The sequence below is a fragment of the Mustelus asterias genome, chromosome 28, assembly GCF_964213995.1.
Source record: "Mustelus asterias chromosome 28, sMusAst1.hap1.1, whole genome shotgun sequence".
NCBI classification, from domain to species: Eukaryota; Metazoa; Chordata; class Chondrichthyes; order Carcharhiniformes; family Triakidae; genus Mustelus; species Mustelus asterias.
The window spans coordinates 22,550,301-22,566,773 of record NC_135828.1 but is presented as its reverse complement, the minus strand read 5'-3'; the positions used below and the strand labels follow the sequence as shown (position 1 = coordinate 22,566,773).

Here is a 16,473-nt window from a genome sequence, read left to right as displayed (position 1 = left end):
CCATTCATTTTAAATGGGTGACCGTCAGCCTAACCACCTTTTAACCTAGGCTGGTATAAGCAATGAAGCGATGTGAGAGAATAGTTGGCATATGGAACTCCGTAAGAAGTCTCACAGCACCAGGTTAAAGTCCAACAGGTTTATTTGGTAGCAAAAGCCACTAGCTTTTGGAGCGCTGCTCCTTCGTCAGGTAAGTTGGAGTTCTGTTCACAAATGGGGCATATAAAGACACAAACTCAATTTACAAAATAATGGTTGGAATGCGAGTCTTTACAGGTAATCAAGTCTTAAAAGGTACAGACAACGTGAGTGGAGAGAGCGTTAAGCACAGGTTAAAGAAATGTGTATTGTCTCCAGACAGGACAGTTAGTGAGATTTTGCAACCCAGGCAAGTCGTAGGGGTTATAGATAGTGTGACATGAACCCAAGATCCCGGTTGAGGCCGTCCTCATGTGTGCGGAACTTGGCTATCAGTCGCTGAGCAGAGACTGATAGCCAAGTTCCGCACACATGAGGACGGCCTCAATCGGGATCTTGGGTTCATGTCACACTATCTGTAACCCCCACGACTTGCCTGGGCTTGCAAAATCCCACTAACTGTCCTGGCTGGAGACAATACACATCTCTTTAACCTGTGCTTAACCCTCTCTCCACTGACATTGTCTGTACCGTTAAGACTTGATTACCTGTAAAGACTTGCATTCCAACCATTATTTTGTAAATTGAGTTTGTGTCTTTATATGCCCCGTTTGTGAACAGAACTCCCACTTACCTGATGAAGGAGCAGCGCTCCGAAAGCTAGTGGTTTTTGCTACCAAATAAACCTGTTGGACCTTAACCTGGTGTTGTGAGACTTCTTACTGTGTTTACCCCAGTCCAACGCCAGCATCTCCACATATGGAACTCCCCAGAGCATTAGTCTGTCTGCCAAGTTATTCAAACATATATATCAGAAACAGTACCATAATTTATTTTATTGAGTGCGATGACCAGGTTAAAGGAAACAAATACCTTTGCATCATTTCTTTTTTAAAGATCGACTAGATTGCCAATCATGTATTGTGGGAAAAAGGTTAAACAGTGAATAACTGTTTGTGCTCATAATCTTACTATTAACATGATAGTCTCAGAAATCACTGTCTGAAAACCACATTTTCATGATGTCACAAACAACCCTTTAGTCCCTTAAATAGTGCCATCATTTTACGATAAGGAAGGTGCCTCTAGTTGTTGTCTCTTCATTTTTCCTTCTGCCCTGGTTTGTAGGACAACAGGTGCCAGAGAGAGGCGATACCAAACAAAAATGTCTGAAACGCCCACTTGAGTTGGACACTTACGTTTGTGATCCCTTTGTCACTGTGTGGGTTGAGAGAGAAAAAGCAAAGTTAGGGCAGATCGGAGGACTGTATCCTCAATCAAGTCTCAGTGTTACTACTTCTGACATCCTAGAAGATCTCTGCTGAAATGGCTCTCAGATAGTTCCTGGTTAGATGGTTATAATGGGGTTGCTGAGATATCTTGACTCAAAGGGAATTGGAAAGAGATGTCACAGATATCCTGGGATGGAGACAATAAACTACATATATGATCAATTGATGCAAGTCAATTGAAGTATTTTCCTTATCCATTGTATGTAGACAAATCAATCTGATCAGCCCATGTACTCGAGTTAAATAAATAAACCTGCAATATTGCATGGGCTCAATCTTCCACCAGGGGTGGGGGCACTTTGTTTTGGAGTAGTGAGGATCAAGAAATTAAAAGCAGAAATATAATTTATATTTTTTTCTTCCATTGCAGCATCAGCCCTGGCTAAGTTGGCAGCACCCTTGCCTGAGTTATAAGCTTCTAGCTCTGCCCATTCTAGAACTTCAATGTGAAAATCAAGGCTGACACTCCAGTGAGGGAGTGTTGCATTGTTACAGATGTCACCTTTCACCTAATGTGTCAGGTAGATGTAAAAGATCGCGTGGCTCCCCAGTGGACCTGGTTCATAGTTATTCCTCAGTCATTGCTGTTTGTGAGGGCCTGCGATGTGCAAATTGGTTGCCACATCACAACAGTGATCACAATTCTGTAAATTTCTTTGATAAGAACATAAGAAATGCAAATAAATCCAAAGAAGTTCAGGTTAGGTGGATTTGCCATGTTAAATTACCCTGTAATCTCTAAACATGTATAGGATTAGCCATGGTAAATGTGTGGGAATATGGGGATGGGGCAGGGGAAAGGGCCTGGGTAAAATGCTCTATCGGAGAGTCGGTGCAAACTCGATGGGCTGGATGGTCTCTTCTGCATGTAGGGATTCTATGATTCTTTGAAACGTTCAGTGGTCGTAATATAAATGCAAGTCATTCTTTACCGAATACCATTGCAATGGAACTTAATGTGGAGGGAAACATAGCTCTCCTCCCTGTCTTCATCTCCCATTTTACAGTGGGCAGGCACAGCATTGGGCAGCCTTTGGTCCTTTTGAGGCTCTTAAAGGGCTAATTAAAGGCCTTGAAGTCTGGTTCCATATCGTCCCCTTGTTCGGGGGCTGTCTGTAGTCCCAGCAAAGGGCGTCACTCAAACCTGCCTCTGGTGGGGCTACTAAGCTGTTGGCCAATTGCACTGGCTGGCAGCTCTCCAAGGCAGCGACTTCCTCCCCAGATGGCAGCTGAAATCGCGACATTAGATAATTAATGCTGCTTCCAGTGCAAAATGGCTGCCATGCAGCCATCTTTGAGGTTGAGCTCTCAACTGACATTTTAGTTGGGGTGGTGGGGCGGGGAGGGGGGGCGCAAATTAAGCTGCACCCAGTTAAATCTTGCCCATTGTCTCCCACTTGCTGGTCATGGCCTCTGATCCGCCATGGCTCAATGAGATGAGCAGCTCCTTTACCCCACTTCAGAGACTGGAACACAGAATCTGGGCTGGCACTGAGGGACTGCTGCACAGAGGTGCCGTATTCCAGGGGAGATGTTGAACTCTCGGGTGGATATGAAAGCTCCAACGGCACTATTTTGAAGGGAGGGGGAACTCTCCCCATCCCTCCCCGCTCCCATGACCTGGCCAACATTTGTCCCTCAAGTAGTCCCACTAAAATAGATCAAGTGCTCATTGACCACATTGTTGTTTGTGGGATCTTGCTATGCACAAATTAGCTGCTGCATTTACCACACATTAGTGGCTGCACTTCCGAAATACTTTTAGCGGCTGTGTGAAGTGCTTTGGGGATCTCACATGGATGCGAAAAGTGCTACATGAATAAGAGCTATCTCATGAGAGAGAGAGAGAGCTAGGAGAAACCCACAGTATAACACTGCCCATTATTACTACTGAAATACGACTGACCACACTGTGCCAATCTCCAGTGTGGGCCATTATCGGGAGTTAGGTTACTGCCAAAGATGTTTTGAATTTATCAAGCTGTTAGCAGAGCAGGATATTGCAAATAGCCAGAGCAGAGATCTCTGTAAAGATCGTAATGCCTTCAAATGTTTACTTTAACACAATTTACACTGGGAACGCGGCCACTGAAATACAATCCAGCAAGGATTAATTTCTTTCCATAGAGTGTGCTTCAGAACTACGGCTGTTTGGGAGAATAACATTTAGAGCTTACTTGGAAATGGCTGGCAACGTGTCTATGCATGATATTCATCCCAAGAGGAGAGATTAGGTCACAGCCTGCACTTGCCTCCAGGCTAGCTGTTATTCTTGGAGGAATTGCTATCGTAGCACTGGCCTTAGCTCATGTGAGCCCCCCTTCATTGGAAAACTTTACACCGACTTCCTGTTCCACTGGGACATAGTGGCTCTGTTATGCTTCTACATACATTGCGCTCTTCACCTTGGAGTTAGACCCAGTCCAGATTGGGCCAACCAGGAACATGCTCACTCCCTCCTCCAGGGGGCAGAGCTACAAATCTCCCTGAAGGAATCAAGGAGCAAACAGAATATTTTCCATGTTTGAAATTCTTCACATGAAATGGCATGTCCGGTACGATTCTCACCAACTTTTACAGATGCACCGTAGAAAGCATTCTTTCTGGTTGTATCGCAGCTTGCTATGGCTCCTGCTCTGCCCAAGACTGCAAGAAACTACAAAGGGTGGTGAACGAAGCCCAGAACATCACTCAAACCAGCCTCCCATCCATTGACTCTGTCTACACTTCCCACTGCCTCGGCAAAGAAGCCAGCATAATTAAGGATCCTACACACTCCGGACATTCTCTCTTCTACCTTCTTCCGTCGGGAAAAAGATACAAAAGTCTGAGGTCACGTACCAATCGGCTCAAGAACAGCTTCTTCCCTGCTGCCATCAGACTTCTGAATGGACTTATCTTGCATTAAAGTTGATCTTTCTCTACACCCTAGCTATGACTGTAACACTACATTCTGCACTCTCTCCTTTCCTTCTCTATGAACGGTATGCTTTGTCTGTATAGCGTGCAAGAAATAATACTTTTCACGTGACAATAATAAATCAAATCAAAGAAAGAGAGAGCAAGGATATCTCTGCATGTTATACACACAAACTGTGTGTCCAAAGTGATTAATCAGGATTGTAGTTATAACTACTTGCAACTTTAGCATATTGGAACATCCCAAAGTGCTTCACGAAAAGTGCTAACAAAATTTGACACCCAACCATATAAGGAGATATTAAGGCTTGGTCAAAGAATTCAGTTTCAAAAGGAGGGCAAAGAGAGAGGCAGAGAGGTGTTTGGAAGACATTCCAGAACTCAGGACCTAGACAGCTGAAGACACAGTTGCCAATGGTGGGAGTGATTAAAACTGGGGTTGCACAAGAGGTGAGGATTTGATGACTGCAGATTTCTCAGAGGGTAGTGGGGCTGGAGGAAGAAGAGAGGGGGGTGGGAAGGTTTCCAAGTGGCTTGATAGCCAAGTCCCGCCAGAATGAGGATGGCCTCAACCAGGATCTTGGGTTCATGTAACACCAGGTGTAACCTCCACCATTTGGCCTGAGCTTGCAAAATCCTACTCACTGTCCTGACTTGAGACAATTCACACCTCTTTAACCTGTAATTATCCCCGTCTCCACTCGCACTGTCTGCACCTGTAAAGACTTGATTGCCTGTAAAGACTTGCATTCCAACCATTATCTTGCAATTGTGTCTTTGCCTATATATGCCATGTTTGTGAAACCACCTCTCCACTCACCTGATGAAGGAGCAGCACTCCGAAAGCTCGTGATTCCAAATAAACTTGTTGGACTTTAACCTGATGTTGTGAGACTTCTTGCCCACCCCAGTCCAACGCCGGCATCTCCACATCCAAGTCTCAGGACCAACTTGCAAACAAGTGTGAGTGTTTTAAAATTGAGACGATACCTGACTGGGAGCCAATGCAAGTTAGCGAGCAGAGGGATTATTTAAAACCTATGGGTCACACTCATCCCCACTACTTGAGCCTTATTCTGCCCATGTTGCTTTTTTTTAATGGGATATAATTCCAGGGGTGCCCTATTGTCCACGAGCTAAGGTGAAATGACATTCTCCATATGTGAAGTTAAGTGGCAGGGAGCTGTACTACCCCGAAAGGAGTCACCAAGCAAGCCCTATGCAATATCCAGACTTAGTCACTTCCAGCTGCTGTCCTTGGACAACAAACAGGAGCAGGCACCCAGACTGATTTCCCTTTTTAATTGAGGGACGGCCAGGTTTACTGAAGCACAATTACTGCTGCCCCAGGGAAAATTACTAGCACAGGACAGTTTGGGAAAGTAATTCAACCATGATGTTCAACACAGAGCTTTCTTGGAAAGATTTCTGGCTGGCAGTTCAGCCGTGCATTATATTCATCCCATGGGGGCAGATTAGGCTGCAGCAGAATCTTTACAAGATGACCTGGCAGCTTTACACAATCAGCTTTTTGACACCATTAAATACCAAATCTATTAAATTTAACCGAGGCAATCAGACAATGGTCGGATTTGAACTGCTAACCTCCAAGTCGGTAGCACAGTGGTTAACACTGCTGCTTCGCAGCTCCAGGGACCTGGGTTCGATTCCCGGCTTGGGTAACTGTCTGTGTGGAGTTTGCACATTCTCCTCGTGTCTACGTGGGTTTCCTCCGGTTGCTCCGGTTTCCTCCCACAGTCCAAAGATGTGCGGGTTAGGTTGATTGGCCATTCTAAATTGCCCCTTAGTGTCCTGAGATGCGTAGGTTAGAGGGATTAGTGGGTAAAATATGTAGGAGATATGGGGGTAGGGCCTGGGTGGGATTGTGGTCGGTGCAGACTCGATGGGCCGAATGGCCTCCTTCTGTACTGTAGGGTTTCTATGATCTATGATAAGGTCGCTCCTGCAGTACTATCATCAGATCCAATGCCATCGATTAGGGCATGAAACAATACCAGCTCAGGAAAGCTAATTGGTGAATTGCCACAGGGGAAGATTAAATTTTTAAAATCACTATAGTAAATCGATGGGCCGGCACGGTGGCACAGTGGTTGGCACTGGTGCCTCACAGCTCCAGGAACCCAGGTTCGATTCCCAGCTTGGGTCACTGTCTGTGTGGAGTCTGCACGTTCTCCCTGTGTCTGCGTGGGTTTCCTTTGGGTGCTCCAGTTTCCTCCCACAGTCCGAAAGACATGCTGGCTAAGTGCATTGGCCGTGCTAAATTCTCCCTCTGTGTACCCGAACAGGCGCCAGAGTGTGGCGACTAGGGGATTTTCACAGTAACTTCATTGCAGTGTTAATGTAAGCCTACTTGTGACACTAATAAATGAACTTTAAACTTTAAGTAAATCATCAAGAGGAGCGCTGGTAAAAGTCTCACACTCTCATTAATAACAAAGGGAAGGTTCCGGAAATTCTGCTCATTTTGCTTTTGTCTCACGCACTGCTGGATGTTAATCATGCAGGGCTCCCAGGAGAGATCTGCTTCAAATGATAGAATTCCGACAGTGTAGGTGGTGGCCATTCTGCCCTTTGAGTCTGTACCAACTCTCCAAAAGAGCATCTTACTAGGTCCACACCCCACCTCCTATCCCCATAACCTTTACCATGGATAATCAACCTAACCTACACATCCTTGGGCACGTAGGGGAGTTAATCAGAAGATATAATTAATTGTGTTATCAACATACCATAAAATCCCTATAGTGCAGAAGGGGGCCATTCGGCCTATCAAGTCTGCACTGACTCTCTGCCAGAGCATCGTACCCAGGTCCATCCCCCAGCCCTATCCCCGTAACCCCACGCATTTACCCCAGTATCCCCCCCTAACCTATACATCTTTAACATGAAGGGGCAATTTAGCATGGTCACTCCACCTAACCTGCACATCTTTGGACTATGGGAGGAAACCGGAACACGTGGGGGAAACCCACGCAGACATGGGGAGAACGTGCAAATTCCACACAGACGGTGACCCAAAGCTGGAATCAAACCCTGGTCTCTGGAGCTGTGAGGTAACAGTGCTAACCACTGTGCCACCGTGTTGCCCCAAATTGTGAGCAGGTGGTGAGGATTCACATGAGCCCCTATAAATAGACGCAGGCTAAAACTGTGATAGTTGGGTTTGGAGATTCATGCCTGTAATGTGTAACTCTGTCGATAAAGGTGTGTGCAAAGATTGCCTCTAGTTCTTCCTCCACTCTCTGGAATAGAATAGTTAGAAAGCAGCCTCACCTGCAGAGTTTGACGCTGTACAGTGCCTCAGCAAGGTGAAGAGCCCATGCCAACCAGTATCTGTAAAAGATTGGAAATAAGCACACGCACAGACACACTAATGTTATCTGAAAACACAATGAGATTAGATCAGTATTCCATTCACACTGTCTACCTCCTAGAGGACACAGGCCAATGGCACAGGACAGCCCACTCGTGCGGCTGAACCTCAGCCCACCTCTGGCAGTGAGGACCAGTGCAACTCTCTTCACCATTTCAGTTTGTGGTTCAGTTAAAGAGGAAAAAGTGTTGAACTGACTCAACACACACTTGCTTCATCACCTGATGCACCAAGACCGCAGTGTACTAACCTACAGGGCACATTGCACCAACGGCAGCATGGTGGCACAGTGGTTAGCACTGCTGCCTCACAGCACCAGGGACCCGGGTTCGATTCCCGACTTGGGTGACTGTGTGGAATTTGCCAGTTCTCCCCGTGTCTGCGTGGGTTTCCTCCGGGTGCTCCGTTTCCTCCCACAGTCCAACTATGTACATATTAGGTGATTTGGCCATGCTAAATTACCCCTTAGTGTCCAAAGATGTGCAGGTTAGATGGATTGCCCATGCTAAATTGTCCCCTTAGTGTCCAAAGGTGTTCAGGTTAGGTGGATTGGCCATGCGAAATTGTCCCCTTAGTGTCCAAAGATGTGCAGGTTAGGTGGATTGGCCATGCAAAATTGCCCCTTAGTGTCCAAAGATGTTTGGGTCGGGGAATTAGAGGGATAAATATGTAGAGTTACATAATAGAGGATGGGAATAGAGCATGGGTAAGATGCTCTGTCGGAGAGCTGGTGCAGATTCAATGGGCCAAACGGTCTCCTGCACTGTAGGGATTCTATGAACTCACCAAACCTTTTTCAACAGCAACGCCCAATCTCCACAACCTAAAAAAACAAGGGCAGCAGGTGCAAGGGAACAGCACCATCTAACAACGCTCACTGTGGGTGTACCCTCATCACAGATTACTCACCGCCACCTTCTCAAGGGCAACTAGAAATAGGCAACTGATGTTGGCAGCTTGTGCACATCCTGAAAATGATGCTTATAAAAAAAATGACAGCCAGCTAGCAATAGCACAATCGCACTCTGACAGAAATGTCCTAAGGGTCAGGAGAGCCCCCTCAGGGGGTCAGGGATTTCACATGTTTCTAGGCAATGCTGTTACTCATAGAAACATAGAAAATAGGAGCTGAGAGAGGGAGGGGGAGAGAGGCATTCAGCCCTTTGAGCTTCCTCTGCCATTCATGATGCCTTTCCCAACCTATAGTTCCATAAGATTCACTTCGGGCAGACAGTGAGTATGAGACATGAACACAAAGGGAACGGAGAGGGATCGAGGCTTCAAGGACCAGACTGCCAGGGGTTCCGGGTTGCTCAGTGAGGGGAGAGAGGCGGGGTGGTGGGAAGGCAGAGGGCACAGCACACACCCAGGACCTACCCGATGTACAAGTGGGGCTGATAATGGTCCACCAGGTACTTGGAGAAGCTGCCCCAGGCTCCCAGACTCTTGTATGGTACACTTTGCGGCCAGAACATCAGCAACTGCAAAAGAAGAATGGCACACAGTTTGCAGAGGAATAAACCAAATCCACTGAGGAATTCTGGAAAAAACATCTTTATCCAGACAGTGCTGAGAATACGGAACTCGTTACCACAAGGAAGAGTTGAGGCCAAGCATAGATGCAGTTGAGGTGGAGCTAGATAAGTAGTTGAGGAAAATGGAAAAGGAAGATTAAGCTGACAGGAGGATGTGTGGGAGGATTCTGAAGTGTAGCATAAACACATACACAGAGCAGTTAGGCGGAATGGTCAGTTACTGCAATGCAAATTCTGCACAAGATCAGTTCCTGTGTTTCAGAAATACAAACTGCAATTGTGGGGGCACTGCCCACTGTCACAGCTATACCATGCAACTCAGTCACTTTCTGGGTGGAGGGAGAGGATGGGGTGGAAGGAAAGCAGACAGAATCTCGGTTTCTAATCCCTATCCAACAGATCCTCACTGTGGAAAATGCCATGGACAGCAGATCGAAGGCAGAATAGAACTAGGCCATGATGCAAGACCTTAGAAGAACCGCTGTTACCCTGCTGGATCCAAAATGGCACCTGGGCAGTCAGTTTCCTGGGGAACACGTCACTGTGTATGTTTCTCCATGGCCTCACTGCCCTCTCTCTAATTCCTTTGTGTTCCAACAGTTGGTGCATTTTAAGTCAAGCTTAAAGTTAACAATTAGTCACTTATCCATTAGAGTAAACCCCAGCCCCTGATCTTACCTCGTGAGCTCTGGGAAAGATCTGGGTGTAGATTTTCTCTCAAATCCCGCTTCACATTTTTGGGCTTCTCTGTGCATCAAGATCACTTTTCTGCGCTGGTTTGGAATATACCATAAGACTGAGCTTCTGTCTTTTCTTTACTGTCAGCTGTGGAACTTACCTGGGCAAAATCTAGATCTAGACCTTCTCTGAAACTTGGCTTCGAATTCCTGAACTTGAAAGGGAATGGCACCATTCAACACCAGATCTGGCTGGAACACATTAAACAGCATCAGGTCCTTCTGTCTGCTAAAACTGTTCACATTCCAGGGTCAGCCTACACTTCAGACACAGGCCTTGGCTTCTTTTAGTAGCTAACCATCATTTAGATGTAAAGTATCTTTCTAAACCCCTCTCTCTCTCACACCCTTACCTCATCGCCTTGGATGAGCAGAAATTTCCTCCAATCATTGGGAAGACTGTCTTTCGCCCACACTTCAAACTCCATTCACCATTCACTAGCATTATTGGTCAGAGATTGTATCACAGTGTCAGAGAGGAGGTTTGATGAGGACTTATCTGTTGAGGTAGTATGGGCGGAGATTAGAAATAGGAGAGGAGAGGTCACCCTGTTGGGAGTCTTTTATAGACCTCCTAAAAGTTCTAGAGAGGTTGAGGAAAGGATTGCGGAGTCAATCCTGCTTAGGAGTGAAAGTAATAGGGCAATTGTTATGGGGGATTTTAACTTGACTAATATTGACTGGAATTGTTATAGCTCTAGCTCGTTAGAGGGGTCAGTTTTTGTTCAAAGCGTGCAGGAAGGTTTTTTGACTCAGTATGTAGACAGGCCAACTAGAGGTGAGGCTATATTGGATCTGGTGCTGGGAAATGAGCCAGACCAGGTGCTAGACTTGGAAGTTGGTGTGCATTTTGGTGATAGTGACCACAATTCGGTTACGTTCACCTTAGTGATGGAAAGGGATAGGCATGAACCTCGGGCCAGTGGTTTTAGCTGGGGGAAGGGTAATTATGAGGCTATTAGGAGAGAATTAGGAAACATAGGTTGGACTAGGAGATTACAGGGACTGGGAACGTCCGACATGTGGAGTTTTTTCAAGGAGCAGCTACTGCGAGTCTGTGATAGGTATGTCCCTGTCAGGCAAGGAGGAATTGGTAGGGCTAGGGAACCGTGGTGCACCAAAAAAGTTTCTTTGTTGGTTAAAAAGAAAAAGGAGGCTTATGTTCGGATGAGACGTGAGCACTCGGGTAGTGCACTAGAAAGCTTTAGATTGGCTAAGAGGGAGTTGAAGAGCGAGCTTAGAAGGGCTAAAAGGGGACATGAGAAGACTTTGGCGGATAGGGTTAAAGAGAATCCTAAGGCGTTCTATAGGTATGTCAAGAACAGAAGGTTGGTTAGGGCAAGTTTAGGGCCAGTTATAGATGGCAGTGGGAAGTTATGTGTGGAACCGGAGGAGATTGGTGAAGCATTGAACCAATATTTCTCTTCGGTGTTCACGCAAGGGGACATGAATATAGCTGAGGAGGACACTGGGTTGCAAGGGAGTAGAATAGACAGTATTACAGTTGATAAGGAGGATGTGCAGGATATTCTGGAGGGTCTGAAAATAGATAAATCCCCTGGTCCGGATGGGATTTATCCAAGGATTCTCTGGGAGGCAAGAGAAGTGATTGCAGAGCCTCTGGCTCTGATCTTCAGGTCGTCGTTGGCCTCTGGTATAGTACCAGAAGATTGGAGGTTAGCGAATGTTGTCCCATTGTTTAAGAAGGGGAACAGAGACTTCCCCGGGAATTATAGACCGGTGAGTCTCACTTCTGTTGTCGGCAAGATGTTGGAAAAAATTATAAGGGATAGGATTTATAGTTATTTGGAGAGTAATGAATTGATAGGTGATAGTCAGCATGGTTTTGTGGCAGGTAGGTCGTGCCTTACTAACCTTATTGAGTTTTTTGAGAAAGTGACCAAGGAGGTGGATGGGGGCAAGGCAGTGGACGTGGTATATATGGATTTTAGTAAGGCGTTTGATAAGGTTCACCATGGTAGGCTTCTGCAGAAAATGCAGATGTATGGGATTGGGGGTGATCTAGGAAATTGGATCAGGAATTGGCTAGCGGATAGGAAACAGAGGGTGGTGGTTGATAGTAAATATTCATCATGGAGTGCGGTTACAAGTGGTGTACCTCAGGGATCTGTTTTGGGGCCACTGCTGTTTGTAATATTTATTAATGATCTGGATGAGGGTATAGTTGGGTGGATTAGCAAATTTGCTGATGACACCAAAGTCGATGGTGTGGTAGACAGTGAGGAAGGGTGTCGTAGTTTGCAGGAAGACTTAGACAGGTTGCAAAGTTGGGCCGAGAGGTGGCGGATGGAGTTTAATGCGGAGAAGTGTGAGGTAATTCACTTTGGTAGGAATAACAGATGTGTTGAGTATAGGGCTAACGGGAGGACTTTGAATAGTGTGGAGGAGCAGAGGGATCTAGGTGTATGTGTGCATAGATCCCTGAAAGTTGGGAATCAAGTAGATAAGGTTGTTAAGAAGGCATATGGTGTCTTGGCGTTTATTGGTAGGGGGACTGAATTTAGGAGTCGTAGCGTTATGTTGCAACTGTACACAACTCTGGTGCGGCCGCACTTGGAGTACTGTGTGCAGTTCTGGTCCCCACATTACAGGAAGGATGTGGAGGCTTTGGAGAGGGTGCAGAGGAGGTTTACCAGGATGTTGCCTGGTATGGAGGGGAGATCCTATGAGGAGAGGCTGAGGGATTTGGGATTGTTTTCGCTGGAAAGGCGGCGGCTAAGAGGGGATCTTATTGAAACATATAAGATGATTAGAGGTTTAGATAGGGTGGATAGTGATAGCCTTTTTCCTCTGATGGAGAAATCCAGCACGAGGGGGCATGGCTTTAAATTGAGGGGGGGGAGTTATAGAACCGATGTCAGGGGTAGGTTCTTTACCCAGAGGGTGGTGAGGGATTGGAATGCCCTGCCAGCATCAGTAGTAAATGCGCCTAGTTTGGGGGCGTTTAAGAGATCCGTAGATAGGTTCATGGACGAAAAGAAATTGGTTTAGGTTGGAGGGTCACAGTTTTTTTTTTAACTGGTCGGTGCAACATCGTGGGCCGAAGGGCCTGTTCTGCGCTGTAATGTTCTATGTTCTATGTTCTATTCCCTAGCAACCGACTCCATCCCTCTCCCTAGCAACCGTCTGAGACTATTAGCAACTTCAGTGTCACGTTCGACCCAGAGGTGAGCTTCCAATCTTTACCCGCACTAAAACCTCCTCTTTCCATCTCCACTACACTGCCCGACTTCATTATCGCTTCAGCTTATGGGGTGGCACAGTGACACAGTGGTTAGCACTGCTATCTCACAGCACCAGGGATCTGGGTTCGATTCCCGGCTTAGGTCACTGTCTGTGTAGAGTGTGCACGTTCTCCCCGTGTCTACATGGGATTCCTCCAGGTGCTCCGGTTTCCTCCCCCAGTCCGAAAGATGTGCTGGTTAGGTGCATTGGCCATACTAAATTCTCCCTCAATGTACCCGAACAGGCGCCGAATGTGGCGACTCAGGGATTTTCACAGTAACTTCATTGCAGTGATAATGTAAGCCTATTTGTGACACTAATAAATAAAAGGTTAAAGGTTCTTCATAAATATCACTTGTTGATTGCTGAATCACCATTTGCATGAGGAGGCAGAATGGGGGAAATCAGCATAGAAACCTAGAAACTAGAAGCAGGAGGAGGCCATTCGGCCCTTCCAGCCTGCTCCACCATTCATTTTGATCATGGCTGATCATCAAATTCAATATCCAGATCCCCCCCTTCCTCCCATATCCCTTGATCCCTTTAGCCCCAAGAGCTTCTTGAAATCACACAACATTTTGGCCTCAACTACATTCGGTGGTAGTGAATTCCACACATTCACCGCTCTCTGGGTGAAGAAATTTCTCCTCACCTTAGTTCTAAAACATTTACCCCTTATCCTCAAACTATTACCCCTAGTTCTGGACTCCCCCACCATTGGGAGCATTCTTTCTGAATCCACCTTGTCTAACTCTATTAGAATTTTATAAGTTTCTATGAGGTCCCCTCTCACTCTTCTAAACTCCAGTGAATATAATCCTAACTGACTTAGTCTCTCCTCATATGACAGACCTGCCGTCCCAGGAATCAGCCTGGAGCTAAATCCAGGAACAGGCACTGCCTGTAGAATATGGGTTTGGGGGTTGGAGGGACAGGTAGCTGCTGGGGAAGAAAGTTGAAGCCTCAGCTCTGCTCTCCTCACCCCCCCCCCCCCCCCCACAATGTTAATTGGCAAGTAGTTCAGGGAATGCCCACTAGGGTTGGGTTGGAACTGTCACCCCCTTCCCCCACCCCCCCCTTACATTCACTGCCAACCTCAGCTACATTTGTGTTACCTAACCCTGCCTGACCTAGCCATCAGAGACCTTCCCAACCTGGGGAATGTTGCCAGTATTGCCAGGCACTGGTTTGACCAGAGGAAGAGATGATCTCAAATTTTTTTTTATACTTTTCCAATTCAATCAAATCAAGTCCAATTCAGAGTCTCAACAAGTTGAGACATTTCCGATCCAAGCGGACAAGACAGGGTATGAAACCCTTTACCCTGTCTTGGGCCTGATCTACATGAGCCAAGCTGATTGGAGTAGGCGGAGGTTTCCTCCTCCAAGGCTTGATCTCATTTGCATCTTAGCCAAAAGGCCGAGATGCCGCTTTTAAAAATTGCTTCATGCGAAAATGAAGCTTAAATGCAACCCAATGACCTCAACCAAGTGCTGCATCCGCATAACTACACTTGATCTTAGCCAAAAGGCCGAGAAGCGATGATCTCAAATTGTTTTATTTCCTGCAGCCCCCAAGGCTGTTTTAATTTGGGGTTGGGGAGAGGGTCCATGCTTGCAGAGGCCCCCCCTCTGCCCCACCTCTAACTAACATCAGGACCAAACGGGCTGTCCTCATTCAAAGCGAGTGATGCTGTGAAGCAGGGCATCAGCCAGGCTGATGTATTTGCAAACAGACGTACAGTGTAATACCCAAAGAATCCAGTGATGACAGTGACCCAGAAGAAGCTGGTCTTCCTGAAGTAAGTACCGGCGACCGTATCTGTCATCTTTCCACAGAATCCTCACCAACAGCTCCTGAATGTAGTATTGTCTGAAGGGTCAAGGGTTATTTATTCAATTTCACTTCCTGTTTGACTGGAGAGCTTCTTAAAGGCAAACTGTTCCATTTAAGATCTACAGACTAAAATGACACTGGTGCAAGGGGACGTCAGCCCCCATGTCGTGGCAAAATCTTTCAATACAGCTTTCAATTCGGCCTCATTTTGAAGGCCAGGGTGACCAACTCTCCCCACGTCGCTGATCCAGATAGAGAAGACATCGGAGCACAGGGGAGGGGGTGGTATAGGGGTGTGGCAGGGTGAGGGCAAATCAAGGCAAGGCTTAGTGGGGACAAATTATTATCAGGTTGTGTGGCATCAACTGGTGCAAGGAATGCAATTATTTTGTTGAATTCTCTCATCTCCTTGCCGCAGTGTAGAGGAGGCGATGGCCTAGTGGTATTATCGCTAGACTATTAATCCAGAAACTCAGCTAATGCTCTGGGGACCCGGGTTCGAATCCCGCCATGGCAGATGGTGGAATTTGAATTCAATAAAAAATATCTGGCATTAAGAATCTACTGATGACCATGAAATCATTGTCGATTGTCAGAAAAACCCATCTGGTTCATTAATGTCCTTTAAGAAAGGAAATCTGCTGCCCCTACCCGGTCTGGCCTACATGTGACTCCAGAGCTACAGCAATGTGATTGACTCAAAACTGCCCTCCAAGGGCAACTAGGGATGGGCAATAAATGCTGGCCATTCAGCGACGCCCATGTCCCACGAATAAATAAATACAATGGAGTAGAAATTCACCGCAAAATGGGTAGCATTGACCACCATTTTTGTACCCAAGCTTTACAATTCTTACCATCTTTATAGACTTTTAAACTGACTGTGGCATTGCCTGCAATTTCTCGGGACAGAAACCTGCCTTAGAGAACTGCTGACCACTCGGATTGGTCGGCAGCTCAGTAGTGCCAGTAGTGCCACTGGGAGTGATGGTCACTCCTGGAATTACAGTTTAAAGTTTATTCATTAGTGTCAGAAGTAGGCTTACATTAACACTACAATGAAGTTACTGTGAAAATCCCCTCGTCACCACACTCTGGCGCCTGTTCGGGTGCACTGAGGGAGAATTTAGCATGGCCGGTGCACCTAACCAGCATGTCTTTCCGACTGTAGGAGGAAACCGGAGCACCCGGAGGAAACCCACACAGACACAGGGAGAACGTGCAAACTCCACACAGACAGTGATCCAAGTTGGGAATCGAACCCGGGTCCCTTGCGCTGTGAGGCAGTAGCGCTAACCACTGTGCCACCATCCCACCCTTGTGTCGCCGTGCTGCCCTAGAGGCAGGCTGTCCCCAGGTAAGTGCGGGGTCAGAGA

At 46.6% G+C, this 16,473-nt stretch overlaps 1 protein-coding gene across 1 annotated transcript; it reads right to left on the bottom strand.

Annotated features, from left to right (window-relative positions):
• Positions 1-954: 954 nt before the first annotated feature.
• On the bottom strand, positions 955-15,140 carry tmem254 (transmembrane protein 254). The gene is made up of 4 exons (XM_078199320.1): positions 15,003-15,140; positions 9,121-9,224; positions 7,644-7,703; positions 955-1,356 (listed from the first exon to the last, which is right to left on the bottom strand). Exons 1-4 carry the CDS (start codon positions 15,087-15,089, stop codon positions 1,239-1,241), a joined length of 369 nt encoding a protein of 122 aa, XP_078055446.1. The 5' UTR covers positions 15,090-15,140; the 3' UTR covers positions 955-1,238.
• Between the last annotated feature and the right edge of the window lie 1,333 nt (positions 15,141-16,473).

Excerpts from the sequence above, each read along its gene's own strand:
- tmem254 (XM_078199320.1), bottom strand. The coding sequence starts at position 15,089 with ATGACAGATACGGTCGCCGGTACTTACTTCAGGAAGACCAGCTTCTTC. Across the intron at positions 7,704-9,120 it reads CAGCCCCACTTGTACATCGG|ATACTGGTTGGCATGGGCTC; the intron begins GTAGGTCCTGGG and ends AATCTTTTACAG. Across the intron at positions 1,357-7,643 it reads TACAGCGTCAAACTCTGCAG|TGACAAAGGGATCACAAACG; the intron begins GTGAGGCTGCTT and ends CAACCCACACAG.